This window comes from Panthera tigris, chromosome B3 (genome assembly GCF_018350195.1).
Source record: "Panthera tigris isolate Pti1 chromosome B3, P.tigris_Pti1_mat1.1, whole genome shotgun sequence".
NCBI classification, from domain to species: domain Eukaryota; kingdom Metazoa; phylum Chordata; class Mammalia; order Carnivora; family Felidae; genus Panthera; species Panthera tigris.
The window spans coordinates 97,637,647-97,660,496 of record NC_056665.1 but is presented as its reverse complement, the minus strand read 5'-3'; the positions used below and the strand labels follow the sequence as shown (position 1 = coordinate 97,660,496).

At 42.4% G+C, this 22,850-nt stretch overlaps 1 protein-coding gene across 4 annotated transcripts in view; it reads left to right on the top strand.

The window, feature by feature from the left end:
- Window positions 1–22,850, top strand: part of CDKL1 (cyclin dependent kinase like 1) — a 57,835-nt gene that overhangs the window by 22,755 nt on the left and 12,230 nt on the right. For 3 of the 4 annotated variants that reach the window (XM_015544472.2, XM_042989657.1, XM_042989659.1), the window contains exons 3-4: window positions 11,370–11,491; window positions 22,095–22,167. In XM_015544472.2, the coding sequence (XP_015399958.2) occupies window positions 11,370–11,491; window positions 22,095–22,167 (195 nt within the window). Of the gene's footprint in view, window positions 1–9,385; window positions 9,474–11,369; window positions 11,492–22,094; window positions 22,168–22,850 lie in introns of those variants that run through there. The other variant, XM_042989660.1, reaches the window with a different exon arrangement.

Sequence of the window (22,850 nt, the reverse complement as noted above, 5' to 3'; positions counted from 1 at the left end):
AAGTGGTGTGCTGGGTAAGATAGGTGATGTGCATGTGTTTCCATAAACTTTAATTTTTAGAACAGTTTTAGATTTCCAGAAAAATTGAGATGATCATGCAGAGAGTATCTACATAAATTACTTGGAATTCCTGTACATAGACTTACTTATTCTCCCCTAATCATTCATTCATTCACTCATTCAATCAGTCATTTATTTATGTTAGTAGAGACTCATGGATATTTGTGTCGCTATGACATATCCCCATCAATGCAGTGTTAGTGTTTGTTTTGTCCTAGCACTTTCCTTGATGGCACTATAAGATGCCCCAGCCTCATCTTGTATTTCTCCTGCCTTACCTAGAATCATCCATTTTCTCTGAGGAACTCTGGTTCCTTCTGCTGGAGAATGAATGGTATTAGAAACCAAGACCTGGGCTCCATGTGTACTTCTTGCTGCTAGGGTGTGGTTGCTTCTAGGCTCTCTCAGCTGACAGAGCAAGGAAATATGTGTGTGTATACTAACCTGTGCGTATAGACGTACCTATAGTTATTCCTGTATGTAACCACCTGTATCTATACTAAGCTAAACATGAGTTCCTGCTGATGTCTCCAACTCTAACCCATGGATGGAGCAGATCATGGATTACACTAGCCTCTTCTCCTTGCTTATCATTAACCCTGTGCTAACAGGGGAAACTGGTTTTCATTATCCAGCATTCATTTACTTGTTTAATTCAGTGTATAATGTTGTTAGAATTGTCAATTCTGGGGTGCCTGGGTGGCTCAGTGGGTTAAGCGCCTGACTCTCGATTTCGGCTCAGGTCATGATCTCACAGTTCATGACATGGAGCTCTGCGGTTGGCCTTTTGGCTTTGCCCTGACAGTGTGGAGTCTGCTTGGGATTCTCTCTCTCTCTCACTCCCTCTGCCCCTCCCCTACTGGCTCGCACATATGCACTCTCTCTCTCAATATAAATAAACATTAAAAAAAAAACAACAGAATTGTCAATTCCTATTCCCCTGAGAAACAACTTTATCACTAAGAGTACCTTATTGATACTTTTATGTGTAGTTCCTTTTGCCTTTAGTCTTATAGACTCTAACCACTTCCAAAGTTACTCCCCTTGCCCCCACCCCCACTGCCACTGAAGTTGTTTCATACATTAGTAATACGGGTAGATTTTTTTGTTATTAGATTCTGCATTCTAACATAGGATTCCTGAACCTCCTAAATGATTTTTTAAAATTTGCATACATTAAGGTTCACTCTTGGTGCCGTAACATTCTGTGGGTTTGGACAAATGCATAATGTCACATATCTTCCAATACAGTATCATGCAGAATAATTTTACTGACCTAAAAATCCTGTTTCACCTTGTATTTCCCCCTGTGTCCCCTGAACTCCTGGCAATCACTGATCTTTTTACTGTCTCCATAGTTTTGCTTTTGCTGGAATGTCATATAATTGGAATCATACAATATGTAGTCTTTCCAGACTGGCTTCTTTCACTTAATATGCATTTAAATTTTATACATGTCTTGTCATGACTTGATAGCTCATTTCTTTTTATCTCTGATGAATATCCCACTCCACTGTGGATAGAGCACAATCTTTTATCCTTTTGTCTATAGGAAGACCATTTGCTTCCAATTTATGGTGATTATAAATAAAGCCATTATAAACATTTGTGTGTTTTTTAAAAAATTTTTATTTTAGAGAAAAAGAGAGAGTGCACACACATGCATGAACTGAGGTGGGGAGGGGCAGAGGGAGAGAAAGGGAGAATCCTAAGCAGGCTTCCACTCTGCATGGAGCCCCACATGGAGCTCAATCCCACGACCCTGGGATCATGACCTGAGCTGAAATGAAGAGTTGGATGCTCAACCGACTGAGGCACCCGGGTCCCCCTGTGTGCAGCTTTTTATGTGACATAAATTTTCAAATGATTTGGGTAAATACCTAGGGGTCTGACTGCTGGATCATATAGTACAACTATGTTTAGCTTTGTGAGAAACTACCAACTGGCTTCCAAAGTGGCTGCCCCATCTTGCATTCCCACCAGCAGTGAATGAGAGTTCTGTTGCTCAGTATTGTCATCAGTATTTGGTGTCCTCAGCTGTTTTTGGATTTTAACCATTCTAATAGGTGTGTAATGGTAGCTCATTATTTTTTTATTTATTTTTAAATTTTTAAAAATATAAAAAAAAATTTTTTTTACATTCATTTATTTTTGAGAGAGACAGATCATGAGTGGGGGAGGGACAGTGAGAGAGAGAGAGAGAGAGAGAGAGAGAGAGAGAGAATCCAAAGCAGTCTCCAGGTTCTGAGCAGTCAGTACAGAGCCTGACGTGGGGCTCAAACCCACAAACCGTGAGATCATGACCTGAGCCAAAGTCAGACGCTCAATGGACTGAGCCATCCAGGTGCCCCAATGTTTATTTATTTTTGAGAGAAAGAGAGAGAGACAGAGTGTGAGTGGGGGGAGGGGCAGAGAGAGAGGGAGACAGAGAATCTGAAGCAGCCTCCAGGCTCCAAGCTGTCAGCACAGAGCCCGACACAGGGCTCAAACTCATGGACCTTGAGATCATGACCTGAGCTGAAGTTGGATGCTTAACCCACTGAGCCACCCAGGCACTCCGGTGTCTCATTATTTTTGTAATTTGCAATTCCCCAGTGAAAAAATATATTGATCATCTTTTCATATGCTTATTTCCCATCTGTATCTCTTTGGTGAGGTATCTGCTCAGATCTTTTGCCCATGTGTTTTGGGTATATTGTTTTAATAAATACTGCTAGTAACTTTTCCAAAAAGTTTAACCAACCAAGTATGAGAAGATCTGTTTCCCTATATCCTTGGAAGCACTGGATGTTAGGAGTTTGTGAAATGTTTACCTGTTAGGAAACTGAGTCGCCTTACCTTGTTGCTCTGATTTGCCTTTCTCTGACTACTAGTGAGATTGAATATCTTTCCATGTCTCTTGGATCATTTATATTTCCTCTTCTGTGTATTACCTACTTATATCTTTTGCCCATTTCCCCGCATAGGTGTCTTTTTCTTCATAATACATGAAGTATCTTTGTAATAGAAGGGCTATCACCCTTTATTTGTCATCACACACATTTCCCTGCCAATTATGTGTCTTTTGACATCGTCTTGAGTGTTTTTGTTTTTTGTTTTTGTTTATTGTGGTAAGTTACACATAACATAAATTTTACCATTTTAACCATTTTTAAGTGTCTAGTCCAGTGATGTTAGGGCATTCACAGTGGCATGCAGCCATTACCACCATCATCTCCAGAACTTTTGCCATCTTCCTAACATTATTTTATTCTCCTGTAGCCAAATTTACCTATCTTTCATTTTTTCTTCTAGATTGTTTTTTCAGGATGCTTTCTTCCATTCTAAAGTCATAGGAAGTTTCTCCTAAAATTTTTTCTAGTATTTCTAGTATCTCATACCAAAATTTTTAACATATCCGAAAGTTATTCTTATACATAGGGTGGTAAGGTATGATTTTAATTTTCCTAAGGAGTAGCCAGTTTTCCCAGAATCAATTTTAAATAAAGCACATTTTTTTCAACTGTAGTGAAGTACTGCCTTGGTCATATGTTAATTTCCCTTCAATACTTGGATCTAATTCTAGACCCTGTACTTCTTCTGTTTGTTCATTTCTTTTTTTTTTTTTAATTTTTTTTTAACGTTTATTTATTTTTGAGACAGAGGGAAACACAGCATGAACGGGGGAGGGGCAGAGAGAGAGGGAAACACAGAATCGGAAGCAGGCTCCAGGCTCTGAGCCATCAGCCCAGAGCCCGACGCGGGGCTCGAACTCGCGGACTGCGAGATCGCGACCTGAGCTGAAGTCAGACGCTTAACCGACTGAGCCACCCAGGTGCCCCTGTTTGTTCATTTCTTAGTCAATAGCCTACTGGCCTGTTAATGCTGCTGCTGCTGCTGGTGGTAATGATTATAGGCACTTTTTTAAAGTTTTTATTTTTTAAAAAAGTTTTATTTATTTTGAGAGAGAAAGAGGGAGTGCAAGTGAGCACATGTGGGAGGGACAGAGAGGGAATCCCAAGCACACTCCCCACTGTTGGCGCAGAGCCTTGTGTGAGTCTCGAACTCACGAAACATGAGATCATGACCTGAGCCAAAATCAAGATTGGGACACTCAACTGACTGAGATACCCAAGTGCCCCTATAGGCACTACATTGAAAATTTTGCCATCTGGTAGAGAAAGTTGCCCCATTTTTCCTTGGTGGTTAAAAAAATTTTTTTTGTTAATGTTTATTTTTGAGAGAAAGAGAGAGAGAGAGAGAGAGAGAGAGAGACAGAACATGAGTTGGGGAGGGGCAGAGAGAGAGGGAGACACAGAATCTGAGGCAGGCTCCAGGCTCTGAGCTGTCAGCAGAGAGCCTGACATGGGGCTTGAACCCATGAATCATGAGATCATGACCTGAGCCAAAGTCAGATGCTTAACCAACTGAGCCATCCTGGTTCCCCTCCTTGGTGGTTTTAAAACAGTTACAGTTCTGTACGAAGGTAAAAGGCATTTTATCTAGTTCAAAAACATTTTTTTTTAAAATTCTGATTTGAACTGCCTTATATCTACATATTAGTTTTAGAACACCTTTTTATGATATCCATTCTTTAGTGGTATCATTTTATTAGGACCATACCTGTACTTCCAAAGTTCTTAAATGGGGTTAAGGTGAAGTTTAAAGCTTTCTTTTTGAATCAAAAGCAAATTGAGTACTGCTGCTATTAACTCTTGCCTTGTGATTTATTTGAGAGCATTCATCTCAGAAAGAAGAACAGGAGGAAATATGAAGAACTTGATTTTTCTCAGCTTCTTAGTTGGACAAGCTCTAAACCTTGCTGGATCTCTAGTGGTTGACAGTGTTATAATATGCTGATCTGGGAATCCTTGGGAAGTACTCAAGGTTAATTATTATAAAGGAGAGGGGAGCATCACTTTTCTCCATTCTGTGTGAACGTTAACTGATGGAAGATCCCTGCAAAGACTTAGAGTCAAGTTCAAGAATTGTAAAGGCCTATAAAAACATATTACTAAGATAGCTCCCACTTTCTCCAATTTAATCTCTCTTGTTATTTACCACAGTTGTGGGAGAAGAATGCTTTAGAAAGGAAAACAGGATATGATCCTTGAGAAAATGACAAAATCGTTTTTGTCTAAAGCAAAGACAGGATAAATATTCCCCCTATCCCCACAAAGAATGAGAATCCTTGACAGTTGAAGGAAAGGAGAACCCACAGATATAACGTGCACTGGTCAGTCCAGAAACATGCAGCCATTATTGAGGACTCCCTAGGGTGGAGGTCACACACTGACTACCTGCAGGGGCCAGACAGGTGTGAGAGCAACGCTTGACTTCTGCAAATAAATACACTTTTTCTTATTTGCCTTGAAATATGCAGCCATTTCTGTTGTTTGTCCGTTTTCCCACTTTTGATAGAAACATGGGTACGTTAAATATCTCCCTTTTAACTCACATAAGAAAATCAATGATGTAAGAGTGATGAGAAAGGACAACTTTCACTTGGCCTTAGTGTCGGAGAGTGGTAGGGATGGGTGGGGACTGTGGGGAACTGAAGCCCACAGGCCTTATCTACAGTGAACAGCTGCCTCCCGGCCCCAGCTCACTGATGCCACAGATACTGCAGGCCCAGTTGTGCTAGATCAGCATCATTTTCCAGAGGATCCTGGTAACCAGGGTTTTAAAGTAACATCTCCTGATCTGAAATGTTGGCAACTAGCACAAAATGCTTCGCAGTGCTGGGGCCACCTGGGTGGCTTAGTTGGTTCAGTGTCCAACTTCAGCTCAGGTCATGATCTTATCGTTCGTGGGTTCGAGCCCCATATTGAGTTCTGCGCTGGCAGTGTGGAGCCTGCTTGGGATTCTCCCTCTGTCTCCCTGTCTCTCTCTGCCCCTCCCCTGCTTGCATGCATGTGCATACATTCTCTCTCAAAATAAATAAATAAAACTTAAAAAAAAAAAAGACCACCCCTGAGGTTTTGACTTCATACACTCATAAATAGGAAGCAATAAAACTAAAAGAGCCCTGAACTACATCTTGGTAGTAGATATGGCAGTTGAACCTGTTTTATTAAGATTATTTGTATGTATAAATACCCATGCCGAATAAGCCTATGAACAGTCCATCCGTCATGTTGCCTACTTGTCATCTAATTCCTCTGCATGTCTCTGAAGAAGCGCATTCAGTATTGAAGCAGAAGTACTCGAACCTTTGTGAACACAAACATTCACAATATTGGGGCTGTCATTGAACCCTCCAGGTTACCAACTGCAAACGGGTTTCAGGATTAGAGAGGTCCCCCTGAGTTCTGCTCCTGGGGTAAGGGGAAGTCAGCAAAGAGAGGGGTAAGGTTCTTTGAGAAGCTAAATCCATACAACCTTGCTTCTGGTCTCAGCCCAGCACTGACACAGCTTCTGGGGAGGTCACACGGCCCAGCCTGCCTGGGGAAGCCCGCAGGAAGCCTCTCAGGCCTCTCCCCACTCCACCTTACAGCAGCCTCCATCACCGCCGACCACTTCTTCCTTCCATGATATGCCCATCCCTCTGCTGTCTTCTCTCTTATCTTGGGAGGTCTTCTTCCCTTTCTCCTTGCTTCCTCCTCAGCCACCACACATCTAGTGCTGAGGTTCTGTGGGCCTCTTCCTTTCTCACCTGCTCTTCTAAGAAATTGCATCTACCCGTGGCTTCCCTTACCTTCCTGCTGACTCCCTAGCTTTTATCTTCAGTTCCAACTCCAGCCAACCTGACAACTCTACTTTGGTATCTCAGAGTCCCCACCAACCTGCCCAAAACAGCAGTTTCTTCCCCTAAAAACCTGCTCCTCCTCTCTGTGACAGCACCACCATCTGCCCCGTTATACAAAACTTTGGTCCTTCTTAACAGCTCCCTCTCCCTTGTCCCTCACCTCCAGCCCATCACCTCATCCTGAATATTCTAATACCAAACAGTGCCTTTCTCACCATCTCCCTGCCTCTGCCCGGTCCAAGCTGTCATCATCTCTCAGCTGACAACAGGCTCGTCACTGGTCTCCTTTCACCATATTGCCTCCTCCAAGCCATTCTGTATCTAACCACTATAGTGAGCTTTAAAAAACCCACATGGTATTATTATATTACATCTTGCTAAAACTCCTTCCAGTAACTTTCCATCACACTTAGGATAAAGTATAAATTTCTTAGCATGGCCCTCAAGGTCGTACAGGACTCCGCTTCTGACTGTCAAACTGGCCTTGGTTCCATGCACTTGACCCTCAAGCCACACTGTCTTTCAGTTCTGTAAGTGGCCTAATCCCCTTCTGGCCAGGGCCAGTCCTCTGCCTGGAAAGCTGCCTCTACCACCCCTCCTGACTTTGGTCTGGTCAGACCTTTCTCTCCCTCCAGGACTCAGCTCAAGGCCACTTACTCAGGGACAGTTTCTCTGAGGTAGCCTAATCCCTTGTATATGTGGAGCTCTTCGTGACACTTCTTTGTTTAATGCCTGAGTCTCCTGTCCCCTTTGACCAGTGTGTCTCTAGTGCCTAGAACAGTGTCTGAGACGAAGCAGGTGCTCTGTGGATCTTTGCTGAATAAATGAACACAGCCAGGACAGGGAATGATTTTAAAATACCTGCTGCTCTGGAACGTTTTCTGATCACCCAGAATCCTGGCAACCTAGAGACCGTTAATAATTTAGTTTAAAGTATTTAATATTTAAAAGTCCCAGTCAGAATTTAGTCTTAGCGATCAATTTTTCTAAATTAAACTTGTTCTTAAAGTAAGTGGAGAAACAATTTATTACCCATTTTCAGTTATATGCAGATTATCTCGTGGGGGGAGTTAGGAGAGACAGGTGGTTTAAAAGCCATATGACCTGTCTTGCTAGAAGCAATTTGATGATATATATCACAAATCTTAAATGTCTAAGTCCCTATCTGTTTGTCTATCTATCTATATCTATAAATTTATATGTAGCTATATATGTATAACTATAGATCTATATATATAGCTGGCCGATGTATAGTAAAAAGTACTCTCATGCTCCTGACCTAGGTGTAAATATCTATGATCCTTTTGGAAAGCAATTTGGCCATCTCTAGAGCCATAAAGCTGTATTTTTGGTGCTCTAGATAGTGTCTACCTAACTTCCTCAAGATCTTCCCTGGACCACCCACCATCCGCAAACTAGGCACCCTTGCCTTGCTTTTGGTGGCATTTATCATAACTGTAATTACTTGTTCAGTATCTCCTTTCCCTCTTAGATTCTAGGCTCTTGGAGGGTAGGGGCATGACTCACTTTGTCTCTATGGGCTTAAGACTTTATCTCATGCACACTAAAATCAATAAGTAGCTGTTGAATACTCTGAGTAGAGAAAATCATCCTACGTAAAAATAGATTTAACTCCAAATAATAATATCAGCAGTTACCCTTCATGAAGAGGCTACTGTACTCAACTGACACTGTTGAGTGCTCCTTGTGTGGCATTATCACAGCAACCCTTGAGCTTCCTGCTCTCACTGATGGAGGTTGAGGCCTGAAGTGAATGTATTCAAAGTTAAGGTCAACCAGTGAGTAATTTGTTCACCAAAACCTTACTTACAACAGCCACAAATTGGAAAGAATCTACGTGTTATCTGAAGAGACTATCTTACAGTTACTAGGGTTTTGGCTTTGCAAAGGTGTATAGTAATAGAAAGACGGGTGTAGTATATGTTTGGTCCCCCTTGGTTCAGTGGATACTGTTGTAACAGTGCCCTTCACCTCTCACAGGGTACCCACGCTCGGGCTCCAGCACTACAGCGCCTGGTTAGTGCCCACTAGGTGCATCAGGGTTTGAGGGGAGGAAGCCAGACAGAGAAAGTGACATCCAGATGAAGGGAGTATTCCAGAGAGAGAGCCAGGTGAGCAGGTCCTGAGAGGAAAGGGAGCACCAGCCTTCAAGGAAGTGAGTGATGTTTAGGACCTTTGGGGGGAAGTTATGAGAGATGAGGCTGGAGACATAAGCAGAAGCCAAACTGAGAGGACCTTTGGGGTTTATCCTGAGGTAGCAGCACCCTGCCACAATCCCTGCAGATGTGCACATGACAAGGTGGGGGCACCAGTCTTGGTATCCAGAGAAGGTCTGGGTATTCATTTGGGTAGAATTGATCTATCTGTACTTGTGCTTCAAAGGCTGGCTGGAGATGTAAATGAGGACTGCATATCGAACATGGAAAATTAAAAGAATCTAAGATTTGAAGTCTGGACCTGTGGACAGCGATTTTTCAGAGCCTGAAAGAAAACCCCTGCTTTCTGCTAATTATGTCGTAAGGCTACTGTTTCGGCCCTTTGAGCTGATTGTTTGCTGTTTGAGACATCTAAGTCCGTGCAGTTTTTTTTTTTTTTTAGTTCAAGACAGTAGTCAGATCTGCCCTACTCTGTCTGGAAAATGTTACTTCAGGCTAAACGTTTCCAGGTATGTTAACATAAATAAGAGATTTTATAGTTTGTAGGGCCCTCTGTTCTAAGGCCCACCTGGGACTAATGGCCCTTAGAGTATCGTGGCTTTGTTTTACCAAGTGTAATATTTACGGGAAGAATTTCATATCTTGAAGATGGTTACAGAGGGATTTTACAAAGAAAGCGAGAAAATACCTGTCTCGTTTAGTATTTCCCTTGCTGGCTGCTTCTCTTTGCACTGCGCGTACGAATATCACATGCAGTTCAAGATCTTCACTTTTTCTCCTTCTACCTTTTTTACCTTTTATGAAGTATCTGCTCATCTGTGATTAATACCTCTGGCTACCTCTTGAATCACCTGGAGAATTTTGAGAGAAAACAAGATGTTTGGCCCCTAAGACCAATTCAGTGTCTCTGGGCATGGGGCCTACACATCTGTGGTTTCAAAAGTCCCCCTGTGAGCTGGTACAGGTTCTCCACTGCAGCATAAACTTAGTAGTTTCAAGCAAGAGTGATGTTTTATTTCTCACAATTCTGTGGCTTGGGGAAAGGTTCCTTCAGTCGGTCTTGCCCGGTTCACTCAGGCAGCTGAATTTAAGTTGGCGGCGGCTGGGGAATGAGCTCAGCGAGGACACCTGGGCCTCTCTGCCTGAGGTACTTCATCCCGGGCTTCTTCAAGGCTGAGCCTTGTGCTTTGTTTTCTTGGACTTCTAGAATGAAGCGGAAGTAGTGTCCCCTGGCTTCTAGGACAGGCCTTAGGAAGCCTTATGGCTCCTTCTTTTGTTTCTTAGACAAGCGCCTGGAGGCCTTCACGTCCTGGAGAAAGTGAATCACTGTGTCTCCCTTCACAATTATTAGTTTGCCTAGTTGTAGTGCTTCGGATAGGATTATGGACAGAAGTGTCCAGGAAGCTAAGTGCAAAGTTTATCTTTGGCAACACAACATTGATTCCCCACTTTTTTTTTTTTCCCTCTACATGCACACCTTCAGGCACATCATTTTTCTGTCTTAAAATGTTTCATCAAGCTAGGAAACATGATTTACTCCTTCTTTCACAAATAATTATCAAATGTCTATTATGCTTAACTGACTGAGCCACCCAGGCACCCCCCCATCTATTATGTGCAAAGCCCTGGGCTGGGAGTACAGCCACATCGTTTTGAGGCAACAGGAGAATCCTGAGGTCATGATTCTTCTTTTCATGGAATATTGTATCTATTGACAGCAGAGGATGTTAAACAATCAAATGAATGATCTTAGTAATTCCAAAGGATTGCCAAGGAGACATAGTTCAGGGGGGCTAGGAGACATACAGGGACACCGAACCAGCCTGGGGAGGTCCAAAGACACCTCTTTAGGAAGGGACATTTGATCCTCATCGGAAGATGAACTTGCATTAACTAAATATCGCCCCCTCTTTTTCATTCTCCTTTCTTTTCTGGCCTTCCCATCTCTCTCTTTGCCTTCACCAACCACCTAGGTTGTGCTGTAATCATTTTTTTATAACTTTGTTTTTATTTTTAATTTCTTTTTAATGTTTATTTTTGAGAGAGAGAGTGCACAAGTGGGGGAGGAGCTGAGAGAGAGCTGGGGATAGAGGATCTGAAGCAGGCTCCTCCTGGACAGCACAGAGCCTGACGTGGGGCTTGAACTCACGAACCCTGAGATCATGACCTGAGCCAAAGTCAGAGGCTTAACCGACTGAGCCACCCAGGTGCCCTTATGCTGTAATTATTTACAAGCCGCTGACAAACAGCTCCTCGAGAGAAGTAAGATCATACTGTTTACAGCCTCCTTCAGTCCAAGACAAGAAAGTTCCCAAAGGACAAACAGCTCTCTTTTAATTGGATCAAAGTTGGAGAAAGCGGTCTTTCACGGCCCCAGCTTAGCACCTTGCTTTTTGTGTTTTCAGCAACTCAAGCATCCCAACCTGGTTAACCTTATCGAAGTCTTCAGAAGGAAGCGGAAGCTTCACCTGGTGTTTGAGTACTGTGACCACACCGTTCTCCATGAGTTGGACAGACACCAAAGAGGGTGAGTGATCCATCCCTTACAAATGAAACACAGCACCACACTCCAGGATTCGTGAGGGAAAATTAGCAATGGCCTCTTTTGCAGATCGGGCAAGAACAGGTTTACTCCGCTGCTGGGCCTGACAGCAGAAGAGTTACTGAAAAGGCTGGGAAGCGGGTCATAACTAATTGTTTTCATGAAGAAAGCAGCAGCATTATTAGTTTGAACTTCATTTCTTTGTTATATTATCTGTGCATAGAAGCCCTCTTGGTCTTTAAGAAAGAAAAGGAAGATTACCGGTTAGTCGTGCCTGACTAGGGAGGTGTAAGGACTCAGAGATTGAAGGCAAGAGTCCAAAGACGATGGCCAATAGGAGGCTTAAGGCGAAAACAAACGTAACACTTCAGCTGAAGCGATCTGGGAGTCTGGTCTGCTGTCTTGGTTAGGAATTCTTTGGTTACAGGTGGCAAGAACCCACTTAAGGCAAGTGTAGGTGAAAAAGGAATGTTGGGGTGGCTGTGGCCGGGAAGGATGGCATGACTTGGGGGCTCTGGTGACCTTATCACACACCCCTTTTTGTCATGGCCAGCTGCTTTGTGTGCATTACAGGAAGGCTTGGTGAGCAGACAGAGCTTTTGTTTGAAAAAAGGAAAAAAAACACACAAAAAAGTGTGTGTGTCCCTTCCTCTGGTTGACAGTAGCCTCTTGCCAGAGTAAGCAGAGTGCATACTGGACTTGGGCACCCACCCACTCCTCAACTGGATGCTTAAAGCACCATCAGTGGTGCATTTTCTCTCTCTCCCAACTCTTCTCTGTGGTGGCTTCACTCTGCCTTGCAGAGGAGTCTTATAAGGTGGCTTTGGGAGAGTATGTGTCAATGGTATGCGATAGAAGGGGAAAATACAAAATAGGAAGCATTGCCACGGGCTTTTATCAACCTATGTAGCTATTCTAGAGGAAAGAAAGTTCTAGAAGAAGGTAGCATCTGCATATAAAGTCATTGGAAGACTCTGGTTCAGTTCAAGTGATGGAGCTATCCTGGAGGCTAATCACTGTGGCCAGATGGAGAGGGTAGAATGTTTAGCAGACCTGGAGGATAGGATTCAATGTGGATCCAAGAAGACTTCCTGGAGGAGGTGGCCTTTGAGTTGAATAGTGAGAAGACTTAAAACATGTGAGCAGGGAAGGATAGCCCATCCCCTCCTTTTGCTGTGCTCCTGGGAGCCCAGCTTTGGCTGAGGACAATATGCAGAGTGGCCTCGTGTATCAGAATGGTGGACTGGTGCCCCATCCCTGCTCACAATCACACCCCGTGACTGGAGCCTGTGGCTCTCAACAATGCTTTCAAACTCCGGCCAAGTGTTTGCTCTTTGCCACGTGGTGGTAGTTATGTGATCAGCCGTGATATCCAGACAAATAGGATTAAAGCAGCTTGTGGTTTGTAAGTGACCATGGCATAGGCTTTTCGTGTTAATTTACACAGCCAGAGAGAGCCCAGAGAACAGACACTTCTCTTCAGAAAGTCATTGATACAGAGAAATTATGTGTTCAAGGGAGGAAAACTGTTAGTATGTTGATATTTGCTCTTTTGATAGCTTGCAACTGACATTTCAGTTAAACCTATTAGTATAAATTACTCCTGGCTATGTGCTGCTAGGGAGATGTTGCAGGGAGCTTGATGAATCATGTTAGGTTGAGTCATTTGGAAACACTGATCAGTGGGGGGCTGAAAGCAGTTGGGAGTCAATTCTTTTTTGGCATATAGTTTGAGCAGAAGAAAAAAGGACAGGACAAGGAGCGATTAGGGTTTGGAAGCAGATTTTTTTTTTAACTCCACTGGCAAAAATATGTTATGTATGTTCCAGGAAATAGAAAGTGCTTTAATATGGAGGTGGGTAAGGGAAGGACCAGTAGATACATGTGAGGTTAAGTACAAGCAACATTTCCAAATGATGATGTGCTGTGGTTTGTTAAATAGAAGATTGACCGAAGGAATGCTGATAAATGAGCAAACTTGAAAAATAAGATTTGTTCTAAACCAAATTATATTCATTTATTTTGAAGTTTAAGGATTTTTTTTGTTTTTAAAAATAGAAGTTACTTTCCATTATACTGAATAGTTGACAATTCTCCAATCTATTTTAAATGCTATTTCAAATTTTTGCTTGTCATCATTAAGGAGTAAATGTCGTTAAACTGCATCAACCAAAGATTTTGAAATTCATAGGAAACCTTTTGTTTTTCAACTTAGAAATCTCATATTATAAAATAACACTTTATAAGTACATCCCCCGTAAAAGTGGGTCAACATCACATGTGTGACCTTTGGCAAGTTGCTTCCAGGTGTTCTCACCTGTGAAAATGAGAGTTTAGGACCAGGTGAAGTTTAAGGCGACTCTCAGGTCTAAAGTGCTATGAATTGTTGATCTAATACCCTAGAGGTCAGAAGACCGCAGGTCTCCTTCAACATCATGTTTAATCTGTTGGATAATATCAACAAAGGATAGCATGCGAATGCAGGTGTTTTCCTGGTGTCAGGTGGGGTCCTCCTTCGGTTTGTACACTCACTCCAGAATGTCCTGTGATCACCATTTTGTATTTCTAAGTACAGATTTCTGAAATACAAAGCGGATCTTACCAGTCCTCTTTATAAAACCCTGCAATAGCTCCCCAAAGCTTCCTGATGTGGTCCTAGCACGGGATACCAGGTTTCACAGCCCCATTTCTCCCCAGATTGCCACATAAACCGTGACACTGCCCCATGGAATCATTTCCATTCTGAGCCTCGTTCAGTAGGACAGTTGCTTTCTCAGTCTGCATTGCCCTACCTTCTCTACTCTGCCTACACACCCCTGCCTGTCCTTTAGATAAGGCTCAAATATGACCTCCTGTGTGGCAACTATTTTAGCTGACGGTGAGAAGAGTCAGGAGTTCCTTTCTCCGGTATCCATAGTATCTTCTGGGATTATTTCTATTACAGACTCCATTTGCACAGTAAATTGTAAAAATCTTCAAGGGCAAGAGCTGTGCCTTCCTCCCCTGTGTATCCCCAGTATCTTGTACCTTAATTCTTGGCACTTGGTATATCCCTAATACTTGTTGTGGGATGACCAAGTTAGCAGACCAATAAACTGATACTTACAAAATGATTTTGAAGAAGGGTAATAATAACAGTGTTTTGATTATTTTTCACTTTAAGATAGTTACTTTGACTAAAACTTCTAAAATCTGGGGAGCCTGGCTTGCTTAGTTGGTAGAGCATGTGACTCTTGATCGCAGGGTAGCGAGTTCAAGTCCCACTTTGGGCGTGGCGCCTACCTAAAAAAATAAATAAAATTCTAAAACCTAATATTGTGAAAGGAAATGATCAGTACACTGCTGGAGCAGCCTGTCCAGAGGGCGGTTTGCCGCATTGTGTATTAACAGCTTTAGAGACAAATCTTAGACCAAGCAACTCTACTTCTAATAATTTCTCATAAGAAAATAATTGAGTATATGCACAAAGGTTTAGTTATACAAGTGTTTATTATTAAAGGATTTTCTGGGTTTTTTTATTAAAAAATTTTTTTAAGTAAGCTCTACACCTACTGTGGGGCTTGAACTCACGACCCTGAGATCAAGAGTTGCAGTCTTTACCACCTGAGCCAGCCAAGTGCCCCGTTAAAGGATTTTTTTTTATAGTGTAAACATTGGAAACAACTGAAATGTCCAATAATAGATGGTTGGTTAAGTAAATTATGGTATGTCTTTACAATGAAATACAGTGGGGCCACTACGAATCATGCTTATAGATAAAACATACATTGAAATAGGGGCGCCTGGGTGGCTCAGTCGTTTGAGTGTCTGACTTCAGCTCAGGTCATGATCTCACCGTTCATGGGTTTGAGCCTCATGTTGGGCTCTGTGCTGACAGCTCAGAGCCTGGAACCTGCTTTGTATTCTGTGTCTCCCTCTGTCTCTGTCCCTCCCCCACTTGCACTCTGTCTCTGTCTCTCAAAAATAAATAAATGTTAAAAAAAAAACCCAAACACTGAAATACAAAAATGTTCATGAGTAATTGCAAAATGAAGAAAAATGCTGTAATAAAAATACATAATTTCTTTTCATAGAATTCATATATAGATAGAAAAAAAGAAAATTAATACACTTAATATTTTAATAGTGATACCTTGAATTATGATTGTTATAGTTTTCATTTTACTTATTTTTTAATGTTTATTTATTTTTGAGAGAGAGAGTACAAGTGGGGGAGGTGCAGAGAGAGAGGGGGACAGAGGATCCCAAGCTGGCTCTGTGCTGATAGCAGAGAGCCTGACATGGGGCTCGAACCCACAAACCATGAGAACATGACCTGAGCTGAAGTCAGATGCTCAACTGACTGAGCCACCCAGGCACCCCTATTTATGTTTTTTAAAATACTTCCCCCATGTTGCATGTATCACTGTGGTTACATTTTAATCATTAAAAATAATTCCTGACAAATAAAACTCAAAAGACCTGTCTCTACTTTGAATCTGAAATAGACACTAATTAATTTCCTCATTATCATGTTTGTAACTTCTTGTACTTCTTTGGAAAGCTTTTGGAAAAGATTCAAATTCATGTTGCTACTAACAAGCAAGTTTGTGCCACAAGACATGTATCCTGCTACAGTGAAATAAATATGTATCCATTATAATTTCCAGTGTGGTGCTTATGTTGTTTATATTTGCCCTCAAACAAACATATTACCGTTCCTTATCTTCTGAAGAACTTAATATACTTATTCTTAAACTGTTTGTCTGTTCTCGGTCAAAGTTTGGTAAGTGACTAGTTTCTGGATTCCCTCCTCATTTTTCTATCCCTCTGTAAGTGCAGCCAGACATAATAATTCTTTCCCATTAGCACTGGTTCTGCCTCTGACTCTGATGGAGTTTGTTCAAAGAACATCTGGTGGGGGAAGGTTATTACTGCAAGTTTTCAGTTTCTGGCAATGGAATTCCACAACTTTTATAAAACACTAAAACTCTTTATTTTTAGATTAAAAGTGATACATTGTTTGTTGCAATAATGTTTCAAGCAACACAGAAACATAGAAATAAAATTAACAGGTTGAGAAATAGTTTTCTAATTATTTTTCTATGTATATCCATATTTAAGTAGATTGTATTCTACATCGTTCAGTTCTGCGTTTTTTAAAGAGTATTCAGGCACTATCTCCTGATTCAAACATACCTACCTTTAGGGACACCTGGGTGGCTCAGTCGGTTAAGCGACCCACTCTTGATTTCCGCTCAGGTCATGATGACCTCATGCTGTTAGCATAGAGCTTGCTTGGGATTCTCTCTCTGCCTATCCCCTGCATGTGCTCTCTCTCTCTCTCTCTCTCTCCCTCCCTCCCTCCCTCTCCCTCTCTCTCTCTCTCCCTCTCTCTCCCTCTCTCTCTCTCTCCCTCTCTCTCTCTCTCTGTCTCTCTCACTGTCTCTCAAAATAAGTAAATAAACTTTAAAAAAAATAGATAAAATGGACTGATTATATATGTTTTATAACTTGCATTGTTTTATAATTGCATCCCCTAATTTGGAGATGGATGCAAAGAAGCTAGCCCAGGCTAGTAGTCATACTGCCTACTTTCCCTCATCCCAATCCTTTGCCTGCCAAACACCATTCTTATTATAACTTGACTTTGTTTATGGAATTGCATACAAGAAAAGTATAGCCTGGTACTCAAAATTTGAACATGGATGTAGACTCTTCCAAAGCATCTGTTTGTTAAATATGTTCGTATTTATTTGAGATGGTATAAGGCAGAGGGCATGGTGGTGACAACCCTCAACATGCCTGGCTCTTGAGTCAGCTATTCCAATCTGGACAAGTTGTTTTCCATGCCTGGAATGCCGTTATCATAGAACATCTCCCTTAACTATCCTCCAGGAGATTCCTGTTGCTTCCTTCTTGTGTGTCAGGCATCCAGTTTTCTCTGTTTCAAGTAATCTTTTATAGTCTACTTCTTTGGGTGGGGTGCTTCCTCCAGGGGCTCCCTGAGAAACAGTGTATGAGAGGTCTAAAAAAGAGAGTTGGGGGGGGGGCACCTGGGTGGCTCAGTCAGTTGGGTGTCCAACTTCGGCTCAGGTTCATGGTCTCACCACATGTGAGTTCAAGCCCTGTGTCAGGCTCTGTGCTGACAGCTCAGAGCCTGGAGCCTGCTTCCCTTTTTGTGTCTCCCTCTCTCTTTCTGCCCTTCTCCTGCTCACACTCTGTCTCTTTCTCTCAAAAATAAACAAACATTAAAAAAATAATAAAAATAAAAAAGAGATTGAAGTCTTGCCTTTGCATTTAAAAATTCTTTCACACAGTTGATTGGTATTTTGTGTGAATATAGATTTGTATGTTTGTTTTTTTAGAAAATAATAGTCCTTCAAAAAATTTTTTTAATATTTATTTATTTTTGAGACAGAGTATGAGCAGGGAGGTGGGGGGAGAGAGAGAGGGAGAGAGAGAATCCCAGGCAGTTTCCACGCTCAACGCAGGGCCTGATGCAGGGCTGACCTCACAAGGTCATGACCTGAACTGAGATCAAGAGTCGGACACTTAACTGCCTGAGCCACCCAGGCTCCCCTTGAAAGCATTTTTGAAGTGCCCTCTATCTTCCAGTGTTAAGAAGTCTGTTGCCATTCTATTTTCTGCTCCTTTGTGAAGTCTGTTTCTTTTTTTATTTCCAGAAGCTTCCTCTCTTTGTTCACAGAATTCTGCATTATGAAAATCATGGGCCTTGCTTTTCACACCTTATGCTGGCACTTGGTGGGCTCCTTTTGTCTGAGAAAGAAAATTTGAATTGTTTTATTACTGATTTACTATCCTTTGTTTTCTGTATTTTCTTGTTCTGGGCCTTCTGTTATTTGGATTCTAGACTCTAATTGGTCCTTTTGCTTTTTTTATAGTGTCTTTTTCTTGTTTCGTGGATGCAACAGCTTTCCTTTTCTCTATTAATGTTTTTCTTTTTTTCTTTTTCTTTTCTTTAAAAATTTTTAATGTTTTATTTATTTTTGAGAGAGAGAGAGAGGGCATGTGTGCGAGCGGGGGAGGGGCAGAGAGAGAAGGAGACACAGAATCCGAAGCAGGCTCCAGGCTCTGAGCTGACAGCACAGAGCCTGACACTGGGTTCAAACTCATCATGAACCATGAGATCGTGACCTGAGCAGAAGTCGGATGCTTAACTGACTCAGCCACCCAGGTGCCCCTGTTTTTCTTTTTTTAAAGTTCTCATCACCCTCCACGGTTTCTGTTTCTTTTAAGTTGTTTTCTTTCTGTGTGTTTTGATCTCTACCCTTCTCATTTCAGGCTTTCCTTGGACATTAGATAATCCCCATGGTTAAGAGTAGGGTGCTATTGGAAGCTCTGGGCTTCACTGTGGGGTTATCTGGCTGGTTCATTTGCTGGGGAACCCTAATGTCAGAATTTTCAGATCTTTCCTCCTGAGCTTCCTCCATAAAAGTCTTCCAGTATTTTCCTTGGAGTGTGAAGTCTGGCCACCAGCTTTGTTAGAGCCAGTGAGGGGAGAAGCCTGGGGAGTCTCAGCATTCACCAGTTAGTATGTACATAATCATTTAATCCTCTGTTTTGGGAACAGTATCCACCATCTCAACTGTACCAAACATCCTCTATTTTACACTCTCCAGAAAACAAAACTCCAGCCTTCTACTAGGTTGGGGGAAGAGTGCTCCCTACTGGGATACAATAGGGGAAGGGATCTAGAGATTTCATTGTTTCCAAAACAGATTTTCCACACTCCTCTGCCCCTCCCACTTCCAGAGGGATCTTGGCTGCCAGGTCTTGCACCCTTGGAGGTGCACCCCCACCTTTGGAGGATTCTTTGGGACAAATTGGTTGGTCTTCCACTCTCTCCTCTTCTGGCTTAGGTTTTGGCTTTCTTGGATCTGCTGTCGGTTTTCATTCATCTGCCTGCTTTCCAAATTCCAGAATGTGTTGCTATTATCTCTTCTCTTGTTCTGACCATGTAGGTTTTGGTCTTGGAAAAAACCTCTCAGTGTGGCTATAGTCAGGTTTGGAGAGGGAGTGAAATTAGATGGGCTTGTTCAACCTACTGTCTTAATCCACAAGTCCTTTGAAACACTCCCTTCACTTGGCTTTGGTGACAATGCTTTTCTGAGTGTCACCTTATTTTCCCCCATACTCAACCCCAGTCTCTTGCTGAATCCCTCTCTGCTCTCTGACCTCCACCTGTTGTAGGGCCTCAGGACTTTGACCTTCTCTTCCTTTTCTGTATTCACTTCCGTGGCTTCCATCTAGCCCTAGGACTCCAAATATCCATATGCATATACTCCCCAAATTTATATTTCCAGCCTGACCTCCCTTGTGAATTCAGAACTGCCAACCCAGAGGCTTTCTTTTGCTGTCCAATAAGCATCTCAATATATTCACCTTTCCTCCCCCAAACCAGATCTTCCCTCAGCATTCTCCTCAGTAAAGAGCCCCACCATGGACCAGCTAGTCAAGCTGAAACCTTGGTATCATTCCTTGGTTCCTTTCTGTCTCTCCTATCCAATCTTTCAGAAAATCCTGAAGATTCTATTTTGAAAATATAGCCCAAATCTGGCCACTTCTCATTCCCGTAACCACTACTTCAAATGTTAACTTAAGCAGAGAAGTTCTTTGGACCACGCTACAGAAGATAGTGCCCTTTCCGGCACAGAACCCTGCGTACCTATGTGTATATCCAATTCCAACCCAACACAACAGAATGGATTCTATTTATTTCCCTCTTATCTTTGTAACTCCCTTCTTCAGCAGTAAAAAACTTGCCTCCTATCATCATCAGCTAAGAAGGATCTTAGAGATGGACTCTGAGGCCCTGGCATTTTAGAGAAGAAACAGAGTAATGAAGTGAGTAGCTAGCTCAAGATGACCACTGGATGGTTTTGACGTTTGAGGACTGTGTAATAATGGGCCCAGCTTTAGAGGAGTATTAATAAATATGCTGTTATAATTTACTTTTAAGTGCTCCTTTTGCATAATTTCTTTAGGGAAATGTTTTTAGAGACTAAAGTGGCCTGGCACTGATAACCTTATATTAATATTTAATTCATTAAATAATCAAAGTATGCTCCATATTTTTTCTGGACAAGAAGGTGAGGCTGGGGGAAGCATTTTCTCTAAAGTGCCCTCTTCTTAGTTGTATTTTTCTAGGCCTTCTTTCTAAACAGGTGAGTTTTCCTGGTATTGTACCAGTGTAGCACTAGGACAAGGAAGAGAATTTAGAGAGAAGATACTTCAATCCCAGGGACATGGTTCTGGTCCAGAAATGTCCCAACTCTTCCTGGGGGTGGCCTCTTCATTTCCTCCACATTGTCCCATCCTCTGTTCAAGCATCCTCTGATCTACTTGAAAGGATTTCCTGAACATCTGGTCTGGTGACAACAGTGGCCTCGTGGCCCATCCCAGAGCCTAGAAGTGACTTGTTTTGGTCACCTAAACACAACTACTAGAGAGAGTTTCCTCCCTGGTTTACTTATTAGTTCTGGCTGAGGACCATAACACCATTGTTTAACGTCTGATTCATAAAAACAGTAAGTCCGGATGGTGGGTGGGAGGCTCTAAAAATAAATGTACTCTCTCTGTAGTCATTTCACTCATTGCCCGATATATATTTTAAAGGCTCCCAGAAGAGGAGTCTTTTCCTAATTCGCACGAAGCATCTGACAGGGCTACTGGTTGCCCTGGTTATGTAAGCTGAGAGTCAGGGAAGAAGTGGGAGGCTGGGGGCAGTGGCACCAAGTGTAGACGACAGTGATAGAGGACAGGGCAGAGAGATGTGGAGTGGGATGTGGCTAGCTGCCAGAGAGAAGCAGTGTGGGAAAGAACCACTTATTCACTTTTGTTACATGCTGTGCAATGTAAACCTCTTCCCTCTTGGCAGTAAAATCTTCATTACTTAAAAAAAAAAAAAAAAATGCTGCCTGGGGAGTCTGGAGAAACCATGTGCCCGTGCATGAAAGATGAATTCTGTCTCAAGGCATCAGTTTGAAGCCACTTGAAAAAAGCAAACAACAATACCTTTTATGCTATGTGTTAGCTAACTTTTCATCAACAAAAAGCTCCTGGTAGAAATGGAGCTCAAATTACCAGGCAGGTTTCCAGTGGTGTCACAGATGTTTGAGGTAGGTGATCCTAAGTATTTGTGGAAACCCCTCAGTCTTCATGGTCCCTTTCTGTAGAAGTCGATGTTAGTATTGCTATTACCTTGCTGTCCCTAGAATCCCACTGTGTGTTGATCACATGCTCTTTACACTTTGGATTTGCTCTGTGAGGTAGATGACGGTATGTGTCACTACGTAAGCCTGTCTTAGTTTACTCTTTCCTTCCTTCCTTCTTCCTTCCTTTCCTTCCTTCCTTTCCTTCCTTCTTTTCCTTCCTTTCTTCTTCCTTCCTTTCCCTTCCTTCCTTCTTCCTTCCTTTCTTCTTCCTTTCTTTCCTTCCTTCCTTTCCTTCCTTCCTTCTTCCTTCCTTTCCTTCCTTTCCTTCCTTCCTTCCTTCCTTCCTTCCTTCCTTCCTTCCTTCCTTCCTTCAGCTGAGTTCCATGGCTACACTAAAGAATGTGTTTATGTTGCTTCTTTATTTTTATTAGGGTACCAGAACATCTTGTGAAGAGCATAACTTGGCAGACATTGCAAGCTGTAAATTTTTGCCATAAACACAACGTAAGTCTCATGATCGCCCTTGAAAAATCAGAAGGCTGCCCTTAAGCTGAGATAGAGCCTTTGTACAAAATTTGTATCCTACTTTTGTGGATATGATTTTTCACCCAAATCTTCTGAAGCCTGGTTGGGGTTAACAGAGGCTAAAAATTCCAACCTGGCTATTCTTACTTGTTCAGGTTACATAAAAGATATATTGTTACAATTTTAAGAAAGTAGTTATAGGTTTATATTGGTGAGAAACTGCTTAAAGTAGAATCTGGAGTCTGCATTGATCTGGCACCCTCAAAAAGCTCTGAAACTGGAGAGGGGAGCCCCAGGTGGCTCATGCCTGTTTAGTTGCAGGAGGTGGAGTCCCACACGCCATGCACAAATGCCGGTGTCTGTGTTGGTGAGATAAGAATGCCAACGCTGGAGCACAGCAGCCCAGCGGACGTCTCTGAGAGTCGTGGCCAGAACTAGGCTGCGTGGGAGGCACAGGGGGCTGCTGCCCAGGTGGTAAGATGCCACCAGCACTGGGCAAGTGACTGCTCCCTCCAGTACAGCACTGCCCCCTCCCTGCACACAGAAGCCAGATTCCAATATTTGAGCTTCATTTTGGCCACCAGGGCACCTTGACTGCAATATGTCATATCCTATCTACTGCCAGGCTCAATTTAGCCAGTGGGCTGAATCCCCTACCTTAG